General features: G+C 46.4%; 1 protein-coding gene across 1 annotated transcript in view; it reads left to right on the top strand.

The window, feature by feature from the left end:
* The window catches only part of COL20A1 (collagen type XX alpha 1 chain), a 49,567-nt gene that overhangs the window by 14,340 nt on the left and 14,034 nt on the right, over positions 1-21,193 (top strand). The window contains exons 13-25 of the mRNA XM_079321388.1: positions 676-799; positions 1,560-1,696; positions 2,874-3,003; positions 3,515-3,657; positions 4,654-4,786; positions 9,661-9,803; positions 10,392-10,521; positions 11,390-11,446; positions 14,328-14,366; positions 16,145-16,283; positions 18,994-19,136; positions 19,484-19,593; positions 20,286-20,444. Of these exons, the coding sequence (XP_079177514.1) occupies positions 676-799; positions 1,560-1,696; positions 2,874-3,003; positions 3,515-3,657; positions 4,654-4,786; positions 9,661-9,803; positions 10,392-10,521; positions 11,390-11,446; positions 14,328-14,366; positions 16,145-16,283; positions 18,994-19,136; positions 19,484-19,593; positions 20,286-20,444 (1,587 nt within the window). The remainder of the gene's footprint in view (positions 1-675; positions 800-1,559; positions 1,697-2,873; positions 3,004-3,514; positions 3,658-4,653; positions 4,787-9,660; positions 9,804-10,391; positions 10,522-11,389; positions 11,447-14,327; positions 14,367-16,144; positions 16,284-18,993; positions 19,137-19,483; positions 19,594-20,285; positions 20,445-21,193) is intronic.

Genomic DNA, 21,193 nt, shown 5'->3' with positions numbered 1-21,193 from the left:
GCCAGAGCTTCCCAAGGATCTGGGAAAAGCAGGATCACAGCTCCTGAATATCCCCTGATCCAGCCCAGAGCAGCAGCATTTCGTGACAGAGTCAGGGCTCTGCAGAGCAGGGTCAGGAGGAGGTGCTGTGCATCCCCAGAGGGTTTGGGCAAGAGGCAGAGCACTGCAGAGCACCAGGTGGGGAAGGGTCTGGAGGGGAATGAGGGGAGACACCCTCGAAGTCTGCAGTTACCCCATGGGGGGAATGGAGGGGCAGCTCCCATCTCTGCTCTGTGTGAGCAGTGGCAGGACCCGAGGGGACAGCTGGAGCTGTGACAGGGCAGGTTTAGTGGGACATCAGAAAGGGTTCCTTACCTGGGGTGTGGCTGGGCACTGAGCAGGCTCCCCAGGGAATGTCACAGCACCAGGGTGACAGAGGTCAAAGGGAATTTGTGCAACACTCTCAGGCACATTTTTGGGGTTTTCCTGATCAGGAACAGGATTTGGATTCTGATGAATCAGCCTCTTCCAGCTGGGTATATTCTGTGATCCCACAATTCTAAGAGCACTCTAGAGTGATGTCCCCTTAGTGTAACCAGAGGGTCCTTGGCCATGTCCCTGTAAGGTCCTGCTCTCTGAAATGCTGTGGGAGGTGCCCTAGAGCTGAAGGGTACCCTAACCCCTCTCTGTTGGCAGGTGAAGGTGACCCAGCCCGAGGTGCTGCTGGAGGGGCTGTCCCCCAGCACTGGGTACTCGGTGGCAGTGTATGCCATGTATGGGGAAGAAGCCAGTGATCCAGCCAGCATCCAGGAAACCACCTGTAAGTGCTGCTGCTGCTTACTGAGCTGTCATTAAACACTCAGGGCAGGAGAGAGGTGTTAAATGAGGTGCTTCCCATAGCATGTGCTGGATCTGAAGCCAATATTGGGCCCCAAGGGGGTCTGTAATTGCATGGTGAGCTGTGAGAAAGGAGTGGTGTTCCCCTGGTAACAAAGGACTACTAAAAGAGATGCTCCTTGAAGTCTGGGCGGGAAAGACAATAATCTGGCTGTTCCCTCACCTAAATCTGTGACAACACTTCATAACCTCCCAGATGTGTGTGTGGTAGTGAATAAAGAGAATATTGTCCTGGCTAATGGAGGAGCCTCTTAGCTGAAGGTGTGTTGCTGTATCAGGGTAACAGAGCAGAGAAAGGACACAGTAACAAGGCACTCTCTTGCATGGTGCAAGAAAGAACAAGCAAGAGCAATTTATTGAAGGAAGCCACGGCTTTAAATAAGACAGTTCATGAAAAACAAAATACAGACAGTCCATTGGTCAGAGAAGGAGACACATCTTGTCCCAGGTTTTCTCATAGATCCAGCAGGTGTTTATCTTTTGTTATGATTCTTTCTCTCATGTTTACAGTAGCTGGGTAAAAATCCCAGCCAAGCCTGAGAAAGCCAGACTGGAAAAATCCTTTAAGATCCTCCCTGGGCCAGTAATGGCCACAAAGTTGGGCTCAGCCAAGAGCAGCAGGAGGGAGTGGGTGGCATTTCCTGGGGGGAGGCTGGGAGTGCTGTCACTGAGTGTCGTTGCAGTGGCCCTGAGCCCCCCCAGGTTCCTGAGCTTCTCGGAGCTGAGCCACGCGTCCGTGCGGGTGAGCTGGGCAGGGGCGCCGGCCGCGCGCGCCCACCGCCTCACCTACCTGTCCAGCCGAGGGGGTGACACTGCCCAGGTGAGCCCTCGGGGGCTGCGCTTGGGAGGGGGGATAATTCTGTTCTCATTCGGCTGTGTGGTTCAAGGAGAGCCCGTGTGCTGGCGGAGTTTGAACTCTGAGTTGTCATTTTTGCTGTGGCCTCTGTGCGCTGCACCCTCTAGTCACAGGATGGTTTGGTGTCACTGTCTGCGAGGTCTCCTGAGCCTGAGATCCTCACAGCAGGACATGTAGGTGGTTTAAAGTTCAGGTTTTCCCAGCTGGTCACCGAAGAAGATGCAGGAGGCTGTTTTCTGAGGTTTTCAAGGTTGTTTATTGTTTATTATCTAAGAAATTCTTTCTCTAGCTAACAGCAGTCTGTTCAGCTTGAGATCTGAGGCACACTGCCTGTCCTTGGGACAGGACTTATCTTTCATACTATAAATTACATACCTAATATTTACAATTACTTTCCAATGCATGACAATTCTATTACACTGTCCAATTCTGTCCCAGACCAATCCAGTGATGCCATCCTGGCACTTAACATGAATGGCATGAAGAAGAAAGAAAAGACATACCACGCCCAAAATTCTCCATATTAGCTTCAAACCCCCTGATATAAAAATTTCTAAAAATTCACTTTTCTATCGTCTAACAATCTAATTTATACTCTACTTATTTTTTGTCACTTCCTGCAATGACAGTAATTTTTCCCAGGGACTTAAATTCAGTCTCCAGGAGTCCTGGGCACCATACCAGGGCCTCTGAGACCCCTGCCAGGGGGGTCCAGAAGCATCCAGGGAAGCCATGGGAACACCCTGGACTCCCACAGCTTGGGTTGGAAGGGACATCCATAACCATCTAGTCCAAATCCCCTGCAGTGAGCAGGGACATCTTCAGCTAGATGCTCAGGTTTCCATCCAATCTGGCCTTGAATTTTTCAGGGATGGGACATCCACCACCTCTCTGGGTAACCTGTGCCAGTGTTTTACCACCTTTGTTGTAAAAGTCTTCCTGATATCTCATCTGAATCTCCCTCTTTTAGCTAAAAGCCCTTGTCCTACAGCAACAGGCCTTGCTAAAAATGTCTGTTCCCATCTTTCATATAAGTTCCCTTTAAACACTGAGAGGCTGCAATACAGTGTCTGTTTTTCCTCAGGCTGAACAAGCCCAAGTGTCTCAGCCTTGCAATGCTCACACGATTTCCCCACTGCAGGTGGAAGTTCCTGGCACTGCAACATCCACTGTCCTGAGACCTCTGTCCTCCCTCACACAATACTTCATCAGTGTCAGATCTACATACGATGAAGGGGACTCCCTTCCAATTACTGGCAATGTCACCACCTGTAAGTAAGGAACAGAAATACTCCTGGTCTCAGTAAGAGGTGGCAAAGTCAGTTTGTGTGTCTCTGAACTCAGGTGTTTTGAAGACTGGCCCCAGCAGCTTGTGGCCTGGCACAGAGCACAGATGGCTGCTGTTCTTTGTGTGTGGAATATGTCCAACTGTGTTATGCTCAAAACGAGGTGGAAGGATAAAGAAAAGAAGCAAATGAAGAAAAGCATGATGTATCACTAACCTCTGCATCCTTGAGAGCCCTCCTCGCCTTCTTCCCTTTACAAAACCAATGTGATATGTGTGCCCTCCATAACGAGATAACCTGTCTTAATTAGGGCTTTAAAAATAATTTCCCTTGTCTATGCTGATGACTGTTGTCATTTGGGTCTGAAGAAGCGACAGACAGGCTGGTCCCAGACATCTGCCTGCTTGATGTTTTGCTCCCCAGCCATCTGCTCCCCACCCTGGCTGTGACAGGGTGCTGTCAGAGCCTCACTTCCCTGCTGTCCTGTGCTCCCCAGTGAAGGTGCCCCCTCCCCGGGCTCTGAGGGTCACTGAGCTCTCTGGGAGCAGCCTCCGCCTGCAGTGGGAAGCTGTCGCCGCCTCGGATGTGGTTGTCTATCAGATCAAGTGGAGCACAGCCAGTGGAGAGAAGCCTCAGGAGGTACGAGCCCACACACAGCTCTGGGGAGGCTGAGCTCGCTGCTGGAGTGGCAGAGAGCTGTGTGAAACTATTCAGGGAAATGCACTCCAGCATTGAACAGTTCAGCAGGATCCCCCCTTGATCTCCTTGAGGGCTGGAAGCAGGAGGGACAGCAGGGCAGAGTCCTGCAGGCTCTGGGAAGATTGCAGAAGTGTTCTGGGAAACCTCAAGGATGAAATTTAATAGGGACAAGCAGAAAGTATTAAGCTTAGGCAGGAATAATTAACCACAGGTATACAGGATGTAGAACAAATAGCTAAGAAGCAATTCAGTAGAAAAAGATCTGGGGTTGCAGAGGTTCACCAGCTCCCAATGTCAAGATGTTGTGGATAAGATAAAGACAATACTCAAGTATTTATAGCTGAAGGTATTGTTTTAAGAAGGTGAAGCATTTTTTCTTCTCAGTGCTAGGGAGCACTGATACTTTTGGGATACTGGTCTTTGGGAAGGATGAGGCCCAAGTGAGGAGCACACAGGGGAGAATGACCAGAGCAGAGCTGGTGCAGGAGGGGCAGGGAAGGACCAGGTGCCCTGGTCCATCTGAAGCCTCTATTTTCAGCAATTTAAATGGAGGCCTAATACCCAAGTCTCTCCTGCAATCAGTGAAACCAAATATGTTCCATTTGGGCTGGGCCAGGGGGGTTCTGGGGCTCCTGGTCTGAGCTCCCCTCAAAGCTGGAAACTCAGCAAAGGGATTTTGTGCTCTGAGCATTCACTGCCTTGTGTCAGAGCTCTGTGCTGAGGTGCTGAAGGAGCTGCTGGTTTAACTGGGCTACTGTACACAGACATCTGCTCTGCATTATTCAGGAATGGAATTCTGCCTTTGCTTACACGTGTGCAGCCCCAAACTTTGGCCCCAAAGCCCATTTGTGCAACAAATGACAACTGAGAGCCAGGCACGGGGGTGGCATGAGCCAGCCTGGCAGTGGCACTGACCCATTCTCTCCCCTGCTGCAGCTCTCCCTCGCTGGAAATGTGGCCACAGCTGTCCTGCCTGGCCTGCAGAAGAACACTGACTACAAAATCTCCATCTGGGCCTACTACAAAGATGGGGCTCGCAGTGACACCGTGTCTGTTCACCACAGGACCAGTAAGTGACCAGCGCTGGGATCCACACCAGGGATGCACACAGGGCATGGGAGCTCAGAGTGCTCACAAAACCAACCCCACATGGCTGAAAAAAGCTAGAGATATTCAGGCTTCTGTCTGAAAATGTTTTCAATCTGTCCTGAGAGCAAGAGGCTGGACAGTCACATCAGGCTGGTGCATTTTAGAGGCAACTGGTTCATGTTCCATGTAAAATACATTTCATCCCTCCCCTGCCTCAGTGTAGTGCATGGATGGAAATGAATTCTGAGGGTGTTCAGCTGAACATGTAACTGTGCTGCCTAAGGAATGGCTCTTGTTAATAAAATATTGCCTGGAAGGAAGGTGAGGGTTTCCTGAGCTCTGTCACTGCTGAGCTGTGCCCCACATTTACAAATGTGGGAGGGAATCCTGCAGGCACACTCTGTCTTGGAAGCATTATCTAAATCTGCCTTTGTACAGGCAGGATATGAGGTTAAAAAGTGGCACTCCCAGAGGTGCTGGTAATTAATGTTGCCTGTAAAATAGCTGTGTTGGAAGTGAAAGGAACACAATCCCTTCAACACCAGCAGTCCTCTCTCCTCTCTCAGATCTTGTCCTCCTCTGCAGAATAAACTCATTTAAGCTGAGGTTGAGTTGATGAAGCTCAAAGTAAATGGTAATCTTGGAATAAGAAGCTCAGGTTTTATTAATAATAAATAATAAAACCATTTTTTATAGGAATCTACCTCAGACAAGCACCTTGGAGCTTCATACTGACAAAAGGAAAAAAAAAGCAAGCATCCTACTGATGTATGTTGACAAGAGGACAATTAGAGCTGTTTGGAGGGTGTAGGAAAATTAATTACTGTGTTTTAAGCTATGAATTATGAAATGTCAGAGGAGCTCTCTCAGCCCAATAAAATGACACGTGACAGTGCCCTTTTAGGCACATTTGCACAAGCCAGTCCTTGCTGCTGCTGGCACCCCAGAGGGACAGGGGAAGCAATTTGATTTCTGCTTGTCAGCTGCTGTCCTTGTGCAGGAGCTTTGTGAATTGTCAGCCTTTTCCTTCTGCCTGAAGAAAATAAAATTCTCCAGGAAGCCAGGTGTGCAGCTGTGCAGCCAGCACAGGGTTCAGTGCCTGGGTGCTGCTGGGCCCTTTGCAGGAGCAGCCAGGACACTGCCACACTTCTCCCAGCCAATATTTGCAGGTGAAATCAATGGTTTTGATGCTGATTCTTTTCTAGTGTTTAAAGTAAGAAGTGGCACGGAAGGGGTGGCTGGTGATTTCCAGTGCTGCTCTGGGGCAGGTCAGGGGAAATTGGTGATGCCAGAAAATTGCTGAAGGCTTGTGCAATGAATGTATGGGATGATTTGGCACTAGGCAGGACTCTGGGAAATCCTGGGATATGTTTGTATGTCAAATCTAAAGTGTTTCAAGCAAAAACTGCCACCTTGTGCTGTGCCTGGTCAGGATGTCCAGTGGTGTCAACCTACCATCAGAACTGGTGGATTGTAATCCATTCAGACACAGCATGGAAATCTCTGCTGCTGTCTGAAAACCCAGACCTGTTGGCCTGATTTTTGAGCCCTCTCCCCCTTAATTTTCAGTATAAAATGGAATTCTGAGGGCTGAAGCAGTGATGAAAGCTGTCTGGCTCTCTTCAGGATGGCAGACGTGGTGAACAGCATTGATCAGGCTGTGCTGAACAATTCCCAAAGTGTGTGCTAGAGGAGGCTGTGGGAGGGAGCAAGTGCTTTCTTCTGCTTTCATCATCACTTTTCTCTTTTTCTCTCTTGGCAACATCCCTTTATATAAGGATAGGTCAAGTCATGATGTTTTTCTTAAAAATGTCTTGGTAGAATTTCTAAGAAATGCTGAAGTTTAAGGGTGATGACTGAAGTGAAACTCAGCAGGAACTGGTAACACAAGATTCTCTCCCTGTCCTTCAGCCTCCCTGGCATACTTTCTTCTTTGAAGGTCAAGGGAAAAAAAATTTCCAGGTCAGGGCAATGCTCTTTGCCTCTGGTTGTGTGAAATGGAACCGAGTTCCTCCTCTGGGGAGATGTAAAAACACCAACTTAATTTTATTCAGGGCCAGTAATGCCTCTTGTCCCACCTGAAATACCCATTTTGAGACCAAATGTGTCACATGGGACCCTGCAGACACCAATCCCTCACAAAATACAGGTTACCAGAGATGTGATCCTCTTATAAAAACCAGCATTCATCACTCTGATGTGTCACTGGGAAGGACTGGGATGAGGTCACTCATCTTTCTGGTAGGAAATAAGTTATTTCAAAGTTGTGGTTTGAGATTTGTCATTTTATGAACTCAAAATCAGTGAGTAGTTTTAACTGGAAAAGAAAATTCGGAGACAGTGATATGGTGCAGGTCCCTTCTTGTCTTGAAGAAATTGGATTTTTAAAAATTCTTTGTTTAGACTAGAGGAAAGAAAAAAGTTTGGGATTATTTTTCAGTAACCCAGTTAGCAAACTTTTCCCTGCAGACTTCACAAGAGGCAGAGCAGGAACAAAAGCATACTGATCTATTTCCCACAGACAACAAAATTGTCAAAGTGTGCTGCTTAGCCATGGTTCTGATGTTTCTTTTCTTCTCTCTGTTATGTTTAGACTGAATTCTCACTTGAGTTGAGCTCTCCTTTCAGTCTGTTTTATAAATTGTCAAGTGTAGCAGAGTCCTTATCCTTGACCAAAGGCTTTCACACTGATCACTTGTCATATTAATAAACAACCTTAGTGGCACTTCAAAGCCACACAAACCTTCCAAGCCAGCACAGGGGAGTGCAGATGATTCTTTCCTGAGAGGAATCTGCTGGGACATGGAGGTGCTGCTGAAGGGTGATCCTTGGAAAATGCTGGAAGGAGTGGCCTTGGTCCTGCTAGAATCACACAAGGACCTTCTTCTGTACTGAGGGTGAGTTCTTTCATCCAGGCTGGGGAAACAGAACTTGAACAAAAGGAAAGAGTCCCTTGGTAGTGCTGAAGAGCAGGGAGGGGGCAGTTTGGATGGGAGCTGCTGCTGAAACTGGGCTGAGCCACCCAAAGTGTTTGTGTGCCCTACTCCTCCAGCTGAATCTCTTTATCAAGCTCCTCCTAGCAGAGTATTCATGGCAAATAAAAGAGATTGAAATGTGGAAATGAACCTTCAACCCATGGCAGGAAAAAACATGGCTTGTAGTTAATGTAAAATACTCATTGCAGGTGAGCATTCTGATGGAGTGGAGCCCAGGGTTTTATTTTTATTTGAGTATTTGTGTGCCTGTGATGCTGGTTAGGCCTGAGAGCACACAGGGATTTGCTCCTGTGGAGGAGCAGAGGTTGAAGAGGTAAACAAAGACACAGATGGTGGCAGAGATGCTTCTATTCTCCAGGGCAGCTTCAGGAGGTGGCCTGTCCCCTGTCTGTCACATCCATGCCATCAGATTCTGCCAGGCCTGAGGGCTTTCCAGAATAAACCTGGCTCTAAAGACTTCCCTAACTCTGCCTTTAAAGTTCACTTAAGCAGTCTCCCCTTACCTCAGGTGAAGGAAATAGCAGTGCAGGCAGCAGAGATACATCACTGACTAATAAAAGTGCTGCTGAAGTGGCTTTATTCCCACTCCTCTTTTCTTCCCTGCTTTACCTCGTGGTGGTGCACAGCAGCAGCCTCCAGCCTGATTCAGTGCTGCAATCTCAGTTCAGCCTCAGTAAAAGTAAGCTCATTTTATAAACAAAAGGAAGGAGGATCAATGGAGATGCAAATGATCTTCACTCAACCTGTGCTTTAAGGTCACCCCAGGCTTTGCTGGGTGGGCAGAACATCCTTACAGGAAAACTGCAGAATAAAAACCTCATCACCTGGGTGTGTTCTTTTGACTGTCTTTAGGGCTCACCCATCGTTTTTAGTGTCTTCTGAATAAATTCTTTTTTCTCTGTCCAGAACTTCTGTGTTTTCACACCAGCATGGGTTTAAGGACAGACACATGCTTTTATGCTTGGAAACAAGCCTCAGGAACAGATGACCCCATGTTCTCAAGCCTCTTTTTGAACTGATTTAGCCCCCTCTGCCTTTCTCTTCCTCCCTCTCAGCCTCTGCTCAGAGAAATCCCTCCAGCATAAGAGCCTGTGTCATCAGATCCAGTTTGCTGCACAGCAGGACCCCAGGGAAAGAAATGCGTTTATGGAATTAAAAATTGCTCAGCTTTGGTCTCTGGCAAAGTCTTTTCTGGTTGTCTAGCTCAGCCCATCACCTGTTTGGAATCCATCCATCCATCCATCCATCCATCCATCCATCCATCCATCCATCCATCCCAGGACAGGGCCAGAGAGGAGGGGGTAGCTGTGTGTGACCCATTCCAGGGCTGTGGGTGTTGGTGTGAGCAGCTCTGGACAGAACTCTGGTGTGCTGGATGCTCTGGGATTTTTATTTTTTAAGGGTAATTTTAAAACAGGAACAGCTGAAAAATACCAGAAATTATGACAGATTACCTCTGATGTGTGATCCAGGTTTAATTGCCAGTAGAGCTGTTTGTACAGGTTGATGGAATTCAGTTCCAGTTTGAGCACCCTGGGTGTTTGTCCATGATGTGTACAATGGGCCTCTTTGCCTTGTGCTTCCAGGACTCTTTCACCTTTCCAAGAATTTTTCCCATGTCCTAGGCCTGGAATTGCTGGATGCTTGAGCTGTGGTGTGTTGTACTTGGGCAATCCTCATCCCTCCAGAATCTGTTTTCCCTCTTGCCTGGTGCCTGGGGTGCCTGTGTCTGCTCTGGGTGTTGCACAGCAGAGCACTGAGGGTTCAGAAACAGCACACACTGGAAGCACACACTGCTGGCTGCATTTATAGAGATTTCTCCCTGCTTTCTATGCTGCTCTCCTTCCATCCCTGCCAGATTCCCGGAGCCCACCCACCAACCTTTTCATCGACTCTGAGACCCCCAGCAGCCTCCAGGTGCACTGGACCCCTCCTGATGGCCGTGTTCAGCACTACAAAATCACCTACAGCCCTGTTTCTGATCCTGCTGCCCAGCAAACTGTGAGTGCACAGTCCTCTGCAGGGGACAGACACTGGGCTAGTAGCCCATGGGGACAATGTGACCAGAAGAACTCTGCTCACTCCAGTCAGGTTTACCTTTAGGAAATCTGGGCTCAAAACCAAATCTCTTCTTGCTGATGTGTTGCTGTGTAAAGAGAACTACAAGACTCTTTTGTCATTAAGATATTTTTCTCCATCAAAGCCACTGATAACACAGCTTTCTCTGCTTCCTGAACTGGGGAGGGAATTCTTGGAGGCAGAGGGGTGGAGGATAAACCTACTGCCCCTCTGGCTTAGGGAGGTTAAATATAATCCTTTTAAGACATAGATTCCCTGCTTAAACATCCTGGTTATCCTGTTATAAGCACTCTGCTGCATTTCCATGGGGAATACTGTGGCCTTTATATGGGAAAATGTTTTTTCTCTGGCCTCTGCTAGTCCAACAGCAACACTCAGCCAAGTTTCCAGGGCTGAGCCACGCAGGAATGCTGCTCTAACACCCAGGAGTCAGCCCCACTTAACCCAGGGCTGTGAGTCAGAGCTGAAATGAGAACCCCAAATGCTGGGATCTTTTTTCCCCCATTGTAGATCATGGCTGCTGGCAAAAGCAGCAGTGTGACCCTGCAGTCCCTGCTGCCTGACCGAGCCTACAAGGTGACCATTGCTGCCATCCACTACACGGGAGAGAGCGAGAGCACGGCCACGACAGGACGGACAGGTACAGCAGCAGCTGCACTCTTCAGAGGGCACACCCTCCATCTGCCCCTCTGCCAGCCTCCAGGCCACCTCTGCTGGGACAGCACTGCCCTCACTTGCACTGGGCTCTGCCTGAGGCCAGGGTTTTGCTCAGCAATAGAATACTGTCACTGTTTGATTAGGAATGGTGAGTAATACAGTAACACACACAGAGCTCCTTCCAAGGCAGCAAGAAGTGCATTATTGAAAAGCCACTGCACTTATATAGGATAGATTGTGCAAGACAGAAAAGAAAAGGCTCATTGGTCCAAGAAGGCAACACCTCTTTGAAAATATGCTTTCTGCAAAACATCACATAGCACATGCACTGCTCTGTGATCAACAGCAGAGTTATCTATAATCTGTGTTATTCATTCTTCCTTTTCTTGTTTATCTCTGAGAAAGTCTCTTGCCTGGGAAGAATACGTATTGGAATTTGAGCCTTCAGCAGTGTCCACAGAATACTAGCCTTGAAAAGTGAAAATCGTGCCCCAACTTCTGTTCTCCTGTGAGTTATTGACAATTCTAGGATGAGTGCAAAGGGCTGGCAGACCACTGGGTTTCGAGCCAGGCACCACATCCTTGAATAATAGAGCTCAGACAGGGTCCCAGGCTGGGCCAGAAGAGGCTCAGGTCAGATATTAGGAAACATTTCTTCACTGAAAGAGTGGTTAGGCTTTGGAAAATACTCCCCAGGGGAGTGGCAGAGTCACCATCCCTGGAAGTGTTAAAAACCAAGCAGATGTGGCACTTCCCAATATGGTTGAGTGGATTTGGTGGTCAAAGGTTGCACTTGATGATCTTTAAGGTCTTTTCCAAGTTTATGATTCTATGATTGCCTTCTCTTCCAGCTCCTGTGCTGTCTAAATTCCCTTCCATCCGAGGATTCATCCCACCTAAAACAGAGGGTAAATCATCTCTAAACTCCTACTTTGTTATTGTGGTTTGAATTCAGTAGCAAACAGCCCAGTGAGAGCAGCAGGAGGAGCCCATCAGCTCTTGGCAGATGCCCTTGGGAACAATCCAAGGACAGCCAGAAACCACAGAACTTCTTAACATCAGGCTCAGTAAAGAGACCAACAGCATTTTAGAAAATTTCTGCTCAACTTGACCAAAATTTAGTGCAGGGAAGTGTGACATGTTCTAAATTAAAATTCCCTGTAAAGTCCCTTATTAAATTTAATGAGCATATGCTCTCATAGCTGATAGAAAGCAAACTATGAAATGGATTAGTGAGAAATGTAGAATTAATGGGGTTATAACAATTTTTTTATAAGCAAATATTAGAATGCAGATATTGTGGGAGTGCAGGCTGTTCCTGACTATTTGAAACTATCAAAGCAAAATTTCAGTTTTAAAATTTATTGAGTGAAGTCAAGATTGAAGAATGAGGCAGCTTCGATGAAAAAATGTAGTTTATGGCCAACAAAGGACATACCAGATTAAGTTTTCAAGTGGTTTATTGAGGTGTTCAGATCACAGTGAAAAAGACCTGTCAACTTTCAAGCAGAAAACAATCTTCTCAAAAGGCTGATGAGTCACCTTGTGGAATTTAATATATCTGTTTGGCTATGGTAGGTGAAAAGACAATGGAAGAAATTCTAAATTCTTTATGTTTTATGAAGTACTTTTTTTTTGAAGAAGGAGAGACAAAATATAACAATGCTGGGAAAACAGTTGGATGTGCAATAAAATACTTCAATATTGATATATAACCAAATTATTGAGAGAAATGGTCTGACACTGCAGGAGTAAATGTTCATTGAACAGTGAATAACTGCATTGAGCTGGGATTTGGAGAGAAAAACAAAAACCAAAGAAAATAACAAGACAGCAGGAATCTTGGGCTGGAAAGTCTAGGGAAAAATCTTCAAAGCAGAAGTGCAACTGCCAGTGTCAGGGCTCCATGCTCTGACTATAAGAGGCTTCCCCCAAGCTGAGCATTGCCTGATCAAAGAGCTGTGAGCAATACCAGTGCCACCAGCTGGGAAGGAGGGGAGAATTGCCAGGGATGTAAGCAGGAGGGGCTCTGGGGCCTGGGCAAGGGTCAGAACGAGCTCACGGACTCCAAACAAGAAAGTCAGATACCTGGAAAATGGACAAGGTTACAGCCTGCTTTGGGATCATCTCTTTTTCATTTTTATTCACCATTCTTCAATTCTGAGAGTGCTGGAGAGAGACTTTTCACTAGGATGTGGGATAATAGAGCAAGGTGGGATGGCTTCAGACACACAAAGAGCAGGTTTGGATTAGATGTTAGGAAGGAATTCTTCCCTGTGAGGTTGGGGAGCCCCTGGCACAAGGTGCCCAGAGAAGCTGTGGCTGTTTCATCCCTGGAAGTGTCCAAGGCCAGGCTGGATGGGGCTAGGAGCAACCTGGGATAGTGGAAGGTGTCCTGTCCCTGCCCATGGCAGGGGGTGGAATGAGATGAGCTTTAAGGTCCCTTCCTACCCAAACCATTCTCAAAGATTTAGAAAAGTTGGCTTCTGGAAGGAGAAGGGAAAGAGCAGTGTATAGTTGAAGATCCTGCATGTAAGGGCTGGTCAAGCTCAGCATTGCAAGGCTCAAGTTTCAGAAACTGATTTTTTAATGGATTTCCATAGATTCCTTCAATAGTTTTACACCCAGTTCTATAGGAATTATGGTATATAAAAAAACAAGCATCAGTTGGAACAATGGATGTCACAGCACCTTGGAAGTCTTGTTTAAATCCTGGTCCATGGCCATCAGTCATGGGTTTGGGTGCCCTTTCTTCACCATGAGGAATGGCATTGAAACTCTTACAGGCTTAGGAATCTCAGATCTTTTAGGGTGAGTAAGTCACTTCCTTTAATTGTTGCACACATTTTACAAAAGTTAGGCTGCAGCTGAGGTAGGAAATGGCATTGATGCAAGAATAGCAAGGCTGTGCTGAAGCCTTGGTACAATGATCTCTTTGATTCTATTATCTTGATGGCCCTTGTGGAACAGCCCATCCTGTCAAGGATCCTTGATTTTCAGGGACATTTCTCATTTTGTGTCAATCACTCCCTTTGTCCCAGCTCCATCTGGCATCCATGGCCTGGGATTTACATGGCAGCAGATGATTGAAAGAAGCATTCATGAGCTGTTTGCTAAAACACCTGAGCCTTTAAACAGAGTGCTCATAGCCCTGGTGCCTCATGTTCAAGCTTCACATCCCCATCTCTTCTCTTGCTCTTTGTCCTGTGGCATCTCAGATGATTCATCAAGAGGATTTCTAAAAGACAAACAAACTGCAAAACTTTTCAAAACCCTCTGTGTTTTCTGAAAGAAACCAAAAGCCAGACTCTCAAGTTGAGATACTTTTTTTGCTGTGTGTATTTTTAATTGCAGGCACAAAATTGGAAACTGCGTATATCTTTATTTTACCACACTACTAAGGCAGTGTTAAAAGAAAAAAAAAAAGCTTTGATGTCTGTTTTTAAAAAAAAACTTGCCAAAAATGATGCTCTCTTGTATTCCATATCATCAGGTGGCAGATGAGTTAGTCAAAGAGAATGATCATGGAGATGTTTGATGATGAAAGACACTATTTTTATTTTGGTGATAGGCAAGACAGGAAATAACTTCATAAACATCAATTCTCTCTTTCTCCATATGTATATGAACAAGGTTAAGTCCAAGCTCTGAATGAAACTGCAGGATATTCTAAGTTTTGCTATGCTTTTCCTTTGCTCTGTCTAAGGGAACTGTGTTCATTTTGCTTCAATAATCCCCTGCTGTCTTTTCTTCCTCTAACAGTTTTCCCCTTTTATTCTGTTCTCACAGCCTGCCCCAGCATCACCTCCACTGAAGGTTCCATAAGAGGTACAGTAGCAGGTCCAAGCCCTGGTGCAGCTGGGCTGGGACTGAAAACACTGCCTGCTCTTGATTTGCAGACATATGCAAGAGCTGAGTGTGGGGAAAATGTCCCAAGGAAAAGGGGAGAACCAAAATTGGAACATATCTTTTATCAGGCTGAAGAATATTTTTCAGTGCCTGAATTATGCTCTGCTCCTCCATCAGCTCATGCTCTTGGCTGTTAGTGCTGCACAGCAGGATTTTCACCAGCCTTAAGGAGGTGAAGCTTCAAACAGCCCTTGAATTTCAAGAGGATCTGAATTCCTAACTCACAAGGGCTGCTCAGACTGTCACACTCCCAGTCTGTCCTCAGGATCACCTGTGCATTCTCCAGAGGAGATCTTGCTGCCAGAGGAGCTCTCTGCACTCAGGCTGCACGGATTTTGCTGGGGCAAAATCTTCCCTTTCTGCCTTTGTCCTGTGTGTGCCATGAGAGCTGTTCATGCTGCTGGGTTTGCTGCAAGTGTTTCTTGCTCAGGAAGCAGTGAGCTCTGCCCAGGGAGGGGCATCACCTCCTCCCCAGAGAGTTCTGAGTTACAGGTGAGCCTGAGGAGCTGCCTGCAGTCCTCAGGTCTGGTTACTCCATGGTTGAGTCCCTTCACCTTTGCCCAAGCCCAGGCTGGATGTGGCCCTGAGCAAACTGATCTCACAGGTGACATCCCTGCTCATGGGACTGGTGTTCTTGAAGATGTTCTTCCAACTCAAGCTGCTCTATGATTCCATGACTGTGATAATAATGGGATTACATTTCTATTCATTTTTAATTGTGACTCAAGCCTTCTCTTCCTGTGCATTTTAAAGGAAGTCTCAGCATCAGAAGTTTCATAACAGAGATAAATAGCCCTCAAGCAGGTAATTTATTTTGGCAAACTCCCTTGTACTGCTGGGATATTAAAAAAAAAAATAATAAAACAAAAGCATCCAGGGCCACCCCCCAGGTGCAACAAAAACTCAAGCCAAGAAAGGGCAGAAGATTGTGAATGGTGGAAGGGTGAGGTAATCCAGACTGAACACACCACAGTGAAATGAAGCCCTTCCATTTGCTGAAGAAGGAACCATCTCCTTCATCCCAGCCTGCTGCTAACTCAGATAAACACAGTCCAAATGGTGAGATCTTGTCCTACTGAACAGAAAACTGAAATGAAAATGACTTGGAGCTTTAATGATGAGCTGGGGGAGAGAGATGAAGCTGCATGAGCCAGAGAAGATGTCAGAGGTGTCAGAGGAGAATATCTGTAGCCTACACAAGGCAGGTCAGCCCAGGGTGCCTCCAGAAAACACAGAGAAATGGAAAAGTTCGTATTTTAAAGTTTTTTTCCTATTTATTTCCTGGCTCTTACACAGAAGGCATTTAAGAGCAGAAATCATTTTCTCTCCCTGCTAGCAATTACTGGACTGATTCCACGCCTTTTGAAGATAATACTTTGAGTGTAGTTGAAAAGAAGAAATCGTTGGAGTAACATCTTTCTCATTCTTTTTTTTTTTTTTTTTTTTTTTTTTTTTTGAAGATTTGAAAACACTGTTGTGAAAGTCTCCATCTTTTGTCCACTCTTCTCCAAGAGGAAGAGATTACAAAAAATGTGCACACAGTCTTATTTTCCTTGGCTGCCATTTGAGGGGTGCACTCGAGCTGATGCTGTGTCATTAAGGGAATTTTCTCTTGTTGCCTTCTCTGTGCTTATTCAACCTACTCTTCTTTTGCACTCCTGACTAACCACTGATTTCTCTGTTTTCCTTTGTTCCAGGATTTGATATGATGGAAGTTTTTGGCTTGGTAGAGAAGGAATATTCCTCCATTAAAGGCGTAGCCATGGAGCCCTTTGTATTCAGTGGGTCCCGAGTTTTCACCCTGTTCAGGGACATTCAGCTCACCCAGAGGACCAGGTGGGAGCAGAGCTCTGGATGTTGCCATCCTCATCCTCAGTCTCATGCCACGTGCATGGCAAAGGAAGGTCATTTTGGGAAGGAATGGTGCAGTCCCACTGGCAACTTCCAAAATAAATGATAAATATGATGAGCTAAATGAAACCACTGGTAGTTTGAAAAGATAGATAGAGGTGCAGTAATGAAAAAGCCCTTAATAAATTAAATTAATACATCAAATAAATAATTTATTATTAAATAAATAAATTATTTATTTAATAATAAATATTCTTTAAGATGAGTTGTCATGTAGAAATTAAGAAGATGCAATAATATTTATTATACATTTGTACAGCCAAACGTTTTCACAGTGCTGTTTTTGGTTTTACAGAATCACTTTTTTTCCAGCTTTTTTAGTTGCTGTGATGGACATGAGGATCATGTCACGTATGAACACTGCACCAGTCTTTAGGCATTCTGTCCACAGCCACCCACACTTCAGGGATGGCAGTTTGAGGTCACATTTTCATCTTCAATCCCTTCTCCCAAATATCTCTGGTTTGGAGAGAGATCTTTGCTTTAGAAAATATCGCTTGTAGCTGCTCTCTGCGGCCTGTGCTGCACTGATGAGAGGGAACAGCCACTGGCTCTGGGTTGTGCCTTGACCCCATTCCATTGCATATGAAGCTTCTCCACAGGGTCCCAGGCAAGCCAGGCAGCTCCTGTGACCTCATTCCTTTTTTATGATTATGAATCAGGACTGATCTGACTCCTGACATTCATTGCTACTTTGTTCAAAGCCTAATTACTGAGCCACTGCTTAATCTTAGTCAAAGAGGCAAAGCTTCTTAGAGTAAACAGAGTGGGGGTGATTCAGAGAACCCTTTTGTCTAAATACTCAGGAAATGATGGGCAAATCCTTTTGTTCATCTCTTATGGATGCCTTTCCAAGGACATTACCCCTTCAGAAACTGAGAGAGAAAGAAAAAAAGTTGTATTATTTATGAATCAGTCCTGAAAAGATGCCTGGTGGGTTGTGTTTATGCTGTGCCAATGTGTCCTGTTTCAGATTACAGGCGTGCTTCAGGCAAAACCAATTTGACCTTCCCTTATTGCCTTGTATCTTTTCACAGCTGCTGAGCCTAAATCCTGCAGCTGGGATGTGGGGACCCAGAGGGGGCTTTTCTGTGGCTCAGTGCTTATCCCTGAAGGGCATTTACACTGATTTAGGATAATAGAATTATTTAGGTTGGAAGAATCACCGAGTCTAACCATTACCCTAATGCTGCCATGTCTGCCACTAAACCATGTCCCTATGCCAAGAATTTTGTGCCAAGGTTTAAAGATTTACCCCATGATACATGGCAGCCATTCCTCCTTCTTAGAGAGGGAACCTGGGGGAGTGCTTTAGAACCTGGCAGAGATGTTCTGCCTCCACTGAGCTCTCATCTCAAAAGCATTGAGGCTGCACTCGCTGTGGCTTGGCATTCCCTGAGCAGCTCTGGCAGGGATGGATTGACCCCAACTGCTCCACCTGAGCATCTCTCAGGCACGAGGAGAGAGCCCCTGAGTACTCATCACTCACCACAGACTCCAGCAGACCCAGGCTCTTTCTGACTGTTCTTGGAGGACGTGTTTGCTAGGAAAAAGCAGGAGCCTCCTTTTGAAATGGAGAATGTAACCACCCCCTCCCTCCAAATTATTATAATTTTGAAAATAAGGGGCTCTCAGGCAAAGATATGGGAAATAGGAATAACAGTTCTTTACTAGGAAAATTAAAATAGAAATACAGTATTACAAAGAACAATCCCAAAACCACTGAGAGTCAGAATACAACCTGACACCTCGTCAGTCAGGGTGTTGTCAGCAGTCCCATTCAATGGTGGCTGCATCCTCCTGCAGTGGCAGATGTGGTTCACTTGGAGCAGTGCCCCTGTAGAAGGTGCAGTTTTCCTCTGAAGGTCCAGGGATGATGTGGACCTGGAATCTAGTGGAAAGAAGGTACCTTGGTGTCCAAAATCTCAGTTTTTATCTGGGTAGGAAAGGCTTGGCTCCTCCCCCTGGGTGGAGCATTTCCCAGTGGGATGATGTAATTTTATCAGTCACGCATTGGGACTCAATGGCCATTAACAGGAGATATCTCCTGGAGGGAGGATGGGCTGTGGAAAGATAAAGATGATTGCCCCAGCTGGTTTAAAGATTGCCCATTAACAGATAATATGTGCCAGGAGATACAGATCACTGCCACACCCAGTTTTAAACAATGGCCCATTAACAGGAGATATCTCCCACAGGGTAAGATTCCCTGCCACACCCAGTTTTAAACAATGGCCCATTAACAGGAGATAATTCCCACAGAGATACCAATCACTGCCACACCCAGTTTTAAACAATGATCCATTAACAGGAGATATCTCTCTGGAGGAATGATGGGTTTTGAAAAGATAAAGATGACTACCCCACCTGGTTTTAACAGATGGCCCATTAGCAGAGGATATCTCCCATGGAGATAAGGGTCACTGCTCCACCTGGTTTCAACAGAAGGTGATAGAATACACATTTTTGGTCACATCCTGTACTGCAACCCAAGACACTAACACGTCATCATCAACTCCTGGGAGCAAAGCTTTTCCAGCCCCCCTGCCCAGCAAACCCTGGGAGGAGGCTGCAGGATGTTGCCTGCTAGTTTAAATCCCTGATATTTTCAAATCCTTGCTTTGTGTCATTCCAGTGACATCCACCTGTTCTCCATCCCACCCGAGCACACCATCCTCATCCTCCTGCGCCTCCTGCCCGACACCCCCAAGGAGCCCTTTGCTGTGTGGCAGGTCACGGACGAGGACTTCCAGCCCCTGCTGGGTGTTAACCTTGACCGTAAGATTTCTTGCTAAACACGTTAAATTTGGGTGTTTCCATGCCTCTTGCAAGCAGCAGAACTCACTTAGAACATTTTAATGCTTTCCGTACTCAGCAGCATTTTCTCAGGAAGCTTTGTGGTGGCTGCCAACCTCATATTTAAAACACTGCCCAGGGCAATTGAAAGACATGTTTTCATTTTTATTCTACTTGTAGTATATTCTTTATTTTTATATATTTTATCCATTGTTTAGAAGTACTTCTTGGTAACATAGGAAATCTTCCACATTAAGTCTAATTATTTACTATTGTGTATATGTGTGACATCAATTTCTGAGCAGTTATTTGTCGTGTTTTCCCTGCAGCCAGTAAGAAATCCTTGACTTATTTCAATCATGACTACAAGGCTGATTTACAGGAAGTCTCCTTTGACCAGCAGGAAGTGAAGAAGATATTCTATGGGAGCTTTCATAAGGTCCTTATCAAGAGAGGGAGAAATGTGGCTCATGATCTCACTCTGGTCAGGGAGTATTGTTCAAACTAACAAGTGATTATCCAAATGCTTTGCAGCCTGAGTGCCAGGGAAGTGGCCAACCTCTTTGATATGCTGAAATTCATAATTGTAAAGAGTTTAGGTGGATCTTGTGATCAAAATATGATCACCACATAATGATTTCTCCCTTTTCCTTTTTCCACAGACTCCAAAAATTGAGGTGTTTTTTAGGTCTTTATAAGCAGAAAAAAATGAAAAAACAATAATTATTTTTTTTTAGAACTTAGAATTTTGGTAACCATTTAGCCCTGGATGAAAGGCAAAGAGAATCCAGTCTTGTGAAAAAACCACTTTATCACACATAATAGGGTGGGGGTTTTGGCAAAGGTATTGCACTTGAATGAGCGATGAGCTCTTTCTGTGGGTATCTGTGAGCAGATTCATTACTCAGCTCCAGAAAGACTTCTCCAAAGGACAGGTGAGAGGATCAGCAGGGGAAAGCACACACTAAAACTTTCTCCTGAGCTCCCTCCATACATTCACTCATCACAAACACCCCACCTGTGCCAGCAGCAGCCTGGGGATGGGGCAGGAGGTGTTTTGGTGACAGCAGGCGGTGTTGCTGTCAGTGAGACCCCCTCAGCTCCAACACGGCTTTTTCCACCTGCTGCCAGGTGCACGTGGCCGTGAGCCACTTCAAGGTCAAGCTCTATGTGGACTGTAAGAAAATAGCAGAGAAATCCATCAACACCCTCGGCAGCATCTCCACTGCTGGATTCATCATGCTGGGAAAAGTGACCCGGACCAGGGGCCCCCGGAGCGGCTCCGTGCCCGTGAGTCCTGGGCTGGGAGCTGGGCTGGCTGGGCTGGGGCATGGGCAGCACTGTCACATCACCCTCATCTGAGCACCTCCCATCTCTCTGGGGCTGGCTGGGCTGGGGACACGGGCAGCACTGTCACATCATCCTCATCTGAACACCTCCCAGCACAGCATCCTGATCCCACAGATCCCTTGGGTTTAAGGAGTTTTCCCAGCACTGGGAGAGCGTTTTTGTGCCTCTTGCCTTGGTATGGGGACTGTGGTGGGGGTGGCAGCAGGAGAGTGTCCCAGAGGAGCCTTCTGCTGGCTGCATCCCCCGGGGCTGGGGAAGCACAGCTCCTGCACTGAGATGCTGAAGCAGACAGCAGGGTTTGGGAATTGATTCTGCAGGGAAATTTGGGAACATCAGCCCACATGGAGCATGTAGGGAAATGCTGGTGGCTGCAGACAGCAGAGCTAAGTGTGCCTCAGTCTCCAGTGTGTTTGGATTTGTCTGTCTGAATGCAAATGAGGGGGAAATAATCTCCCATAGAGAGGCTCTTTATCAGCTGGAGAAAAACCCCAACCCAACAGTGAGTGCTGGCTGTCCTGACTGCTTCACACAGCTCTGCAGGGAGCTGCTTCTGCAAGGGGACAGGGAAAGGGGAGGTGTGCACTTGGTGTCCTGGCCTCTGCACAGTCCTCAGAGAAAAATCACCTTTCTGTCTGTCTGTCTGTGCCATTCTTACTCCCCAGAGCAGGAGTGTTAGGTATGTGCAGAAT

The sequence above is a fragment of the Erithacus rubecula genome (genome assembly GCF_903797595.1).
Source record: "Erithacus rubecula genome assembly, chromosome: 18".
Lineage (NCBI taxonomy): Eukaryota > Metazoa > Chordata > Aves > Passeriformes > Muscicapidae > Erithacus > Erithacus rubecula.
This window is presented reverse-complemented; position numbering and strand designations above follow the sequence as displayed.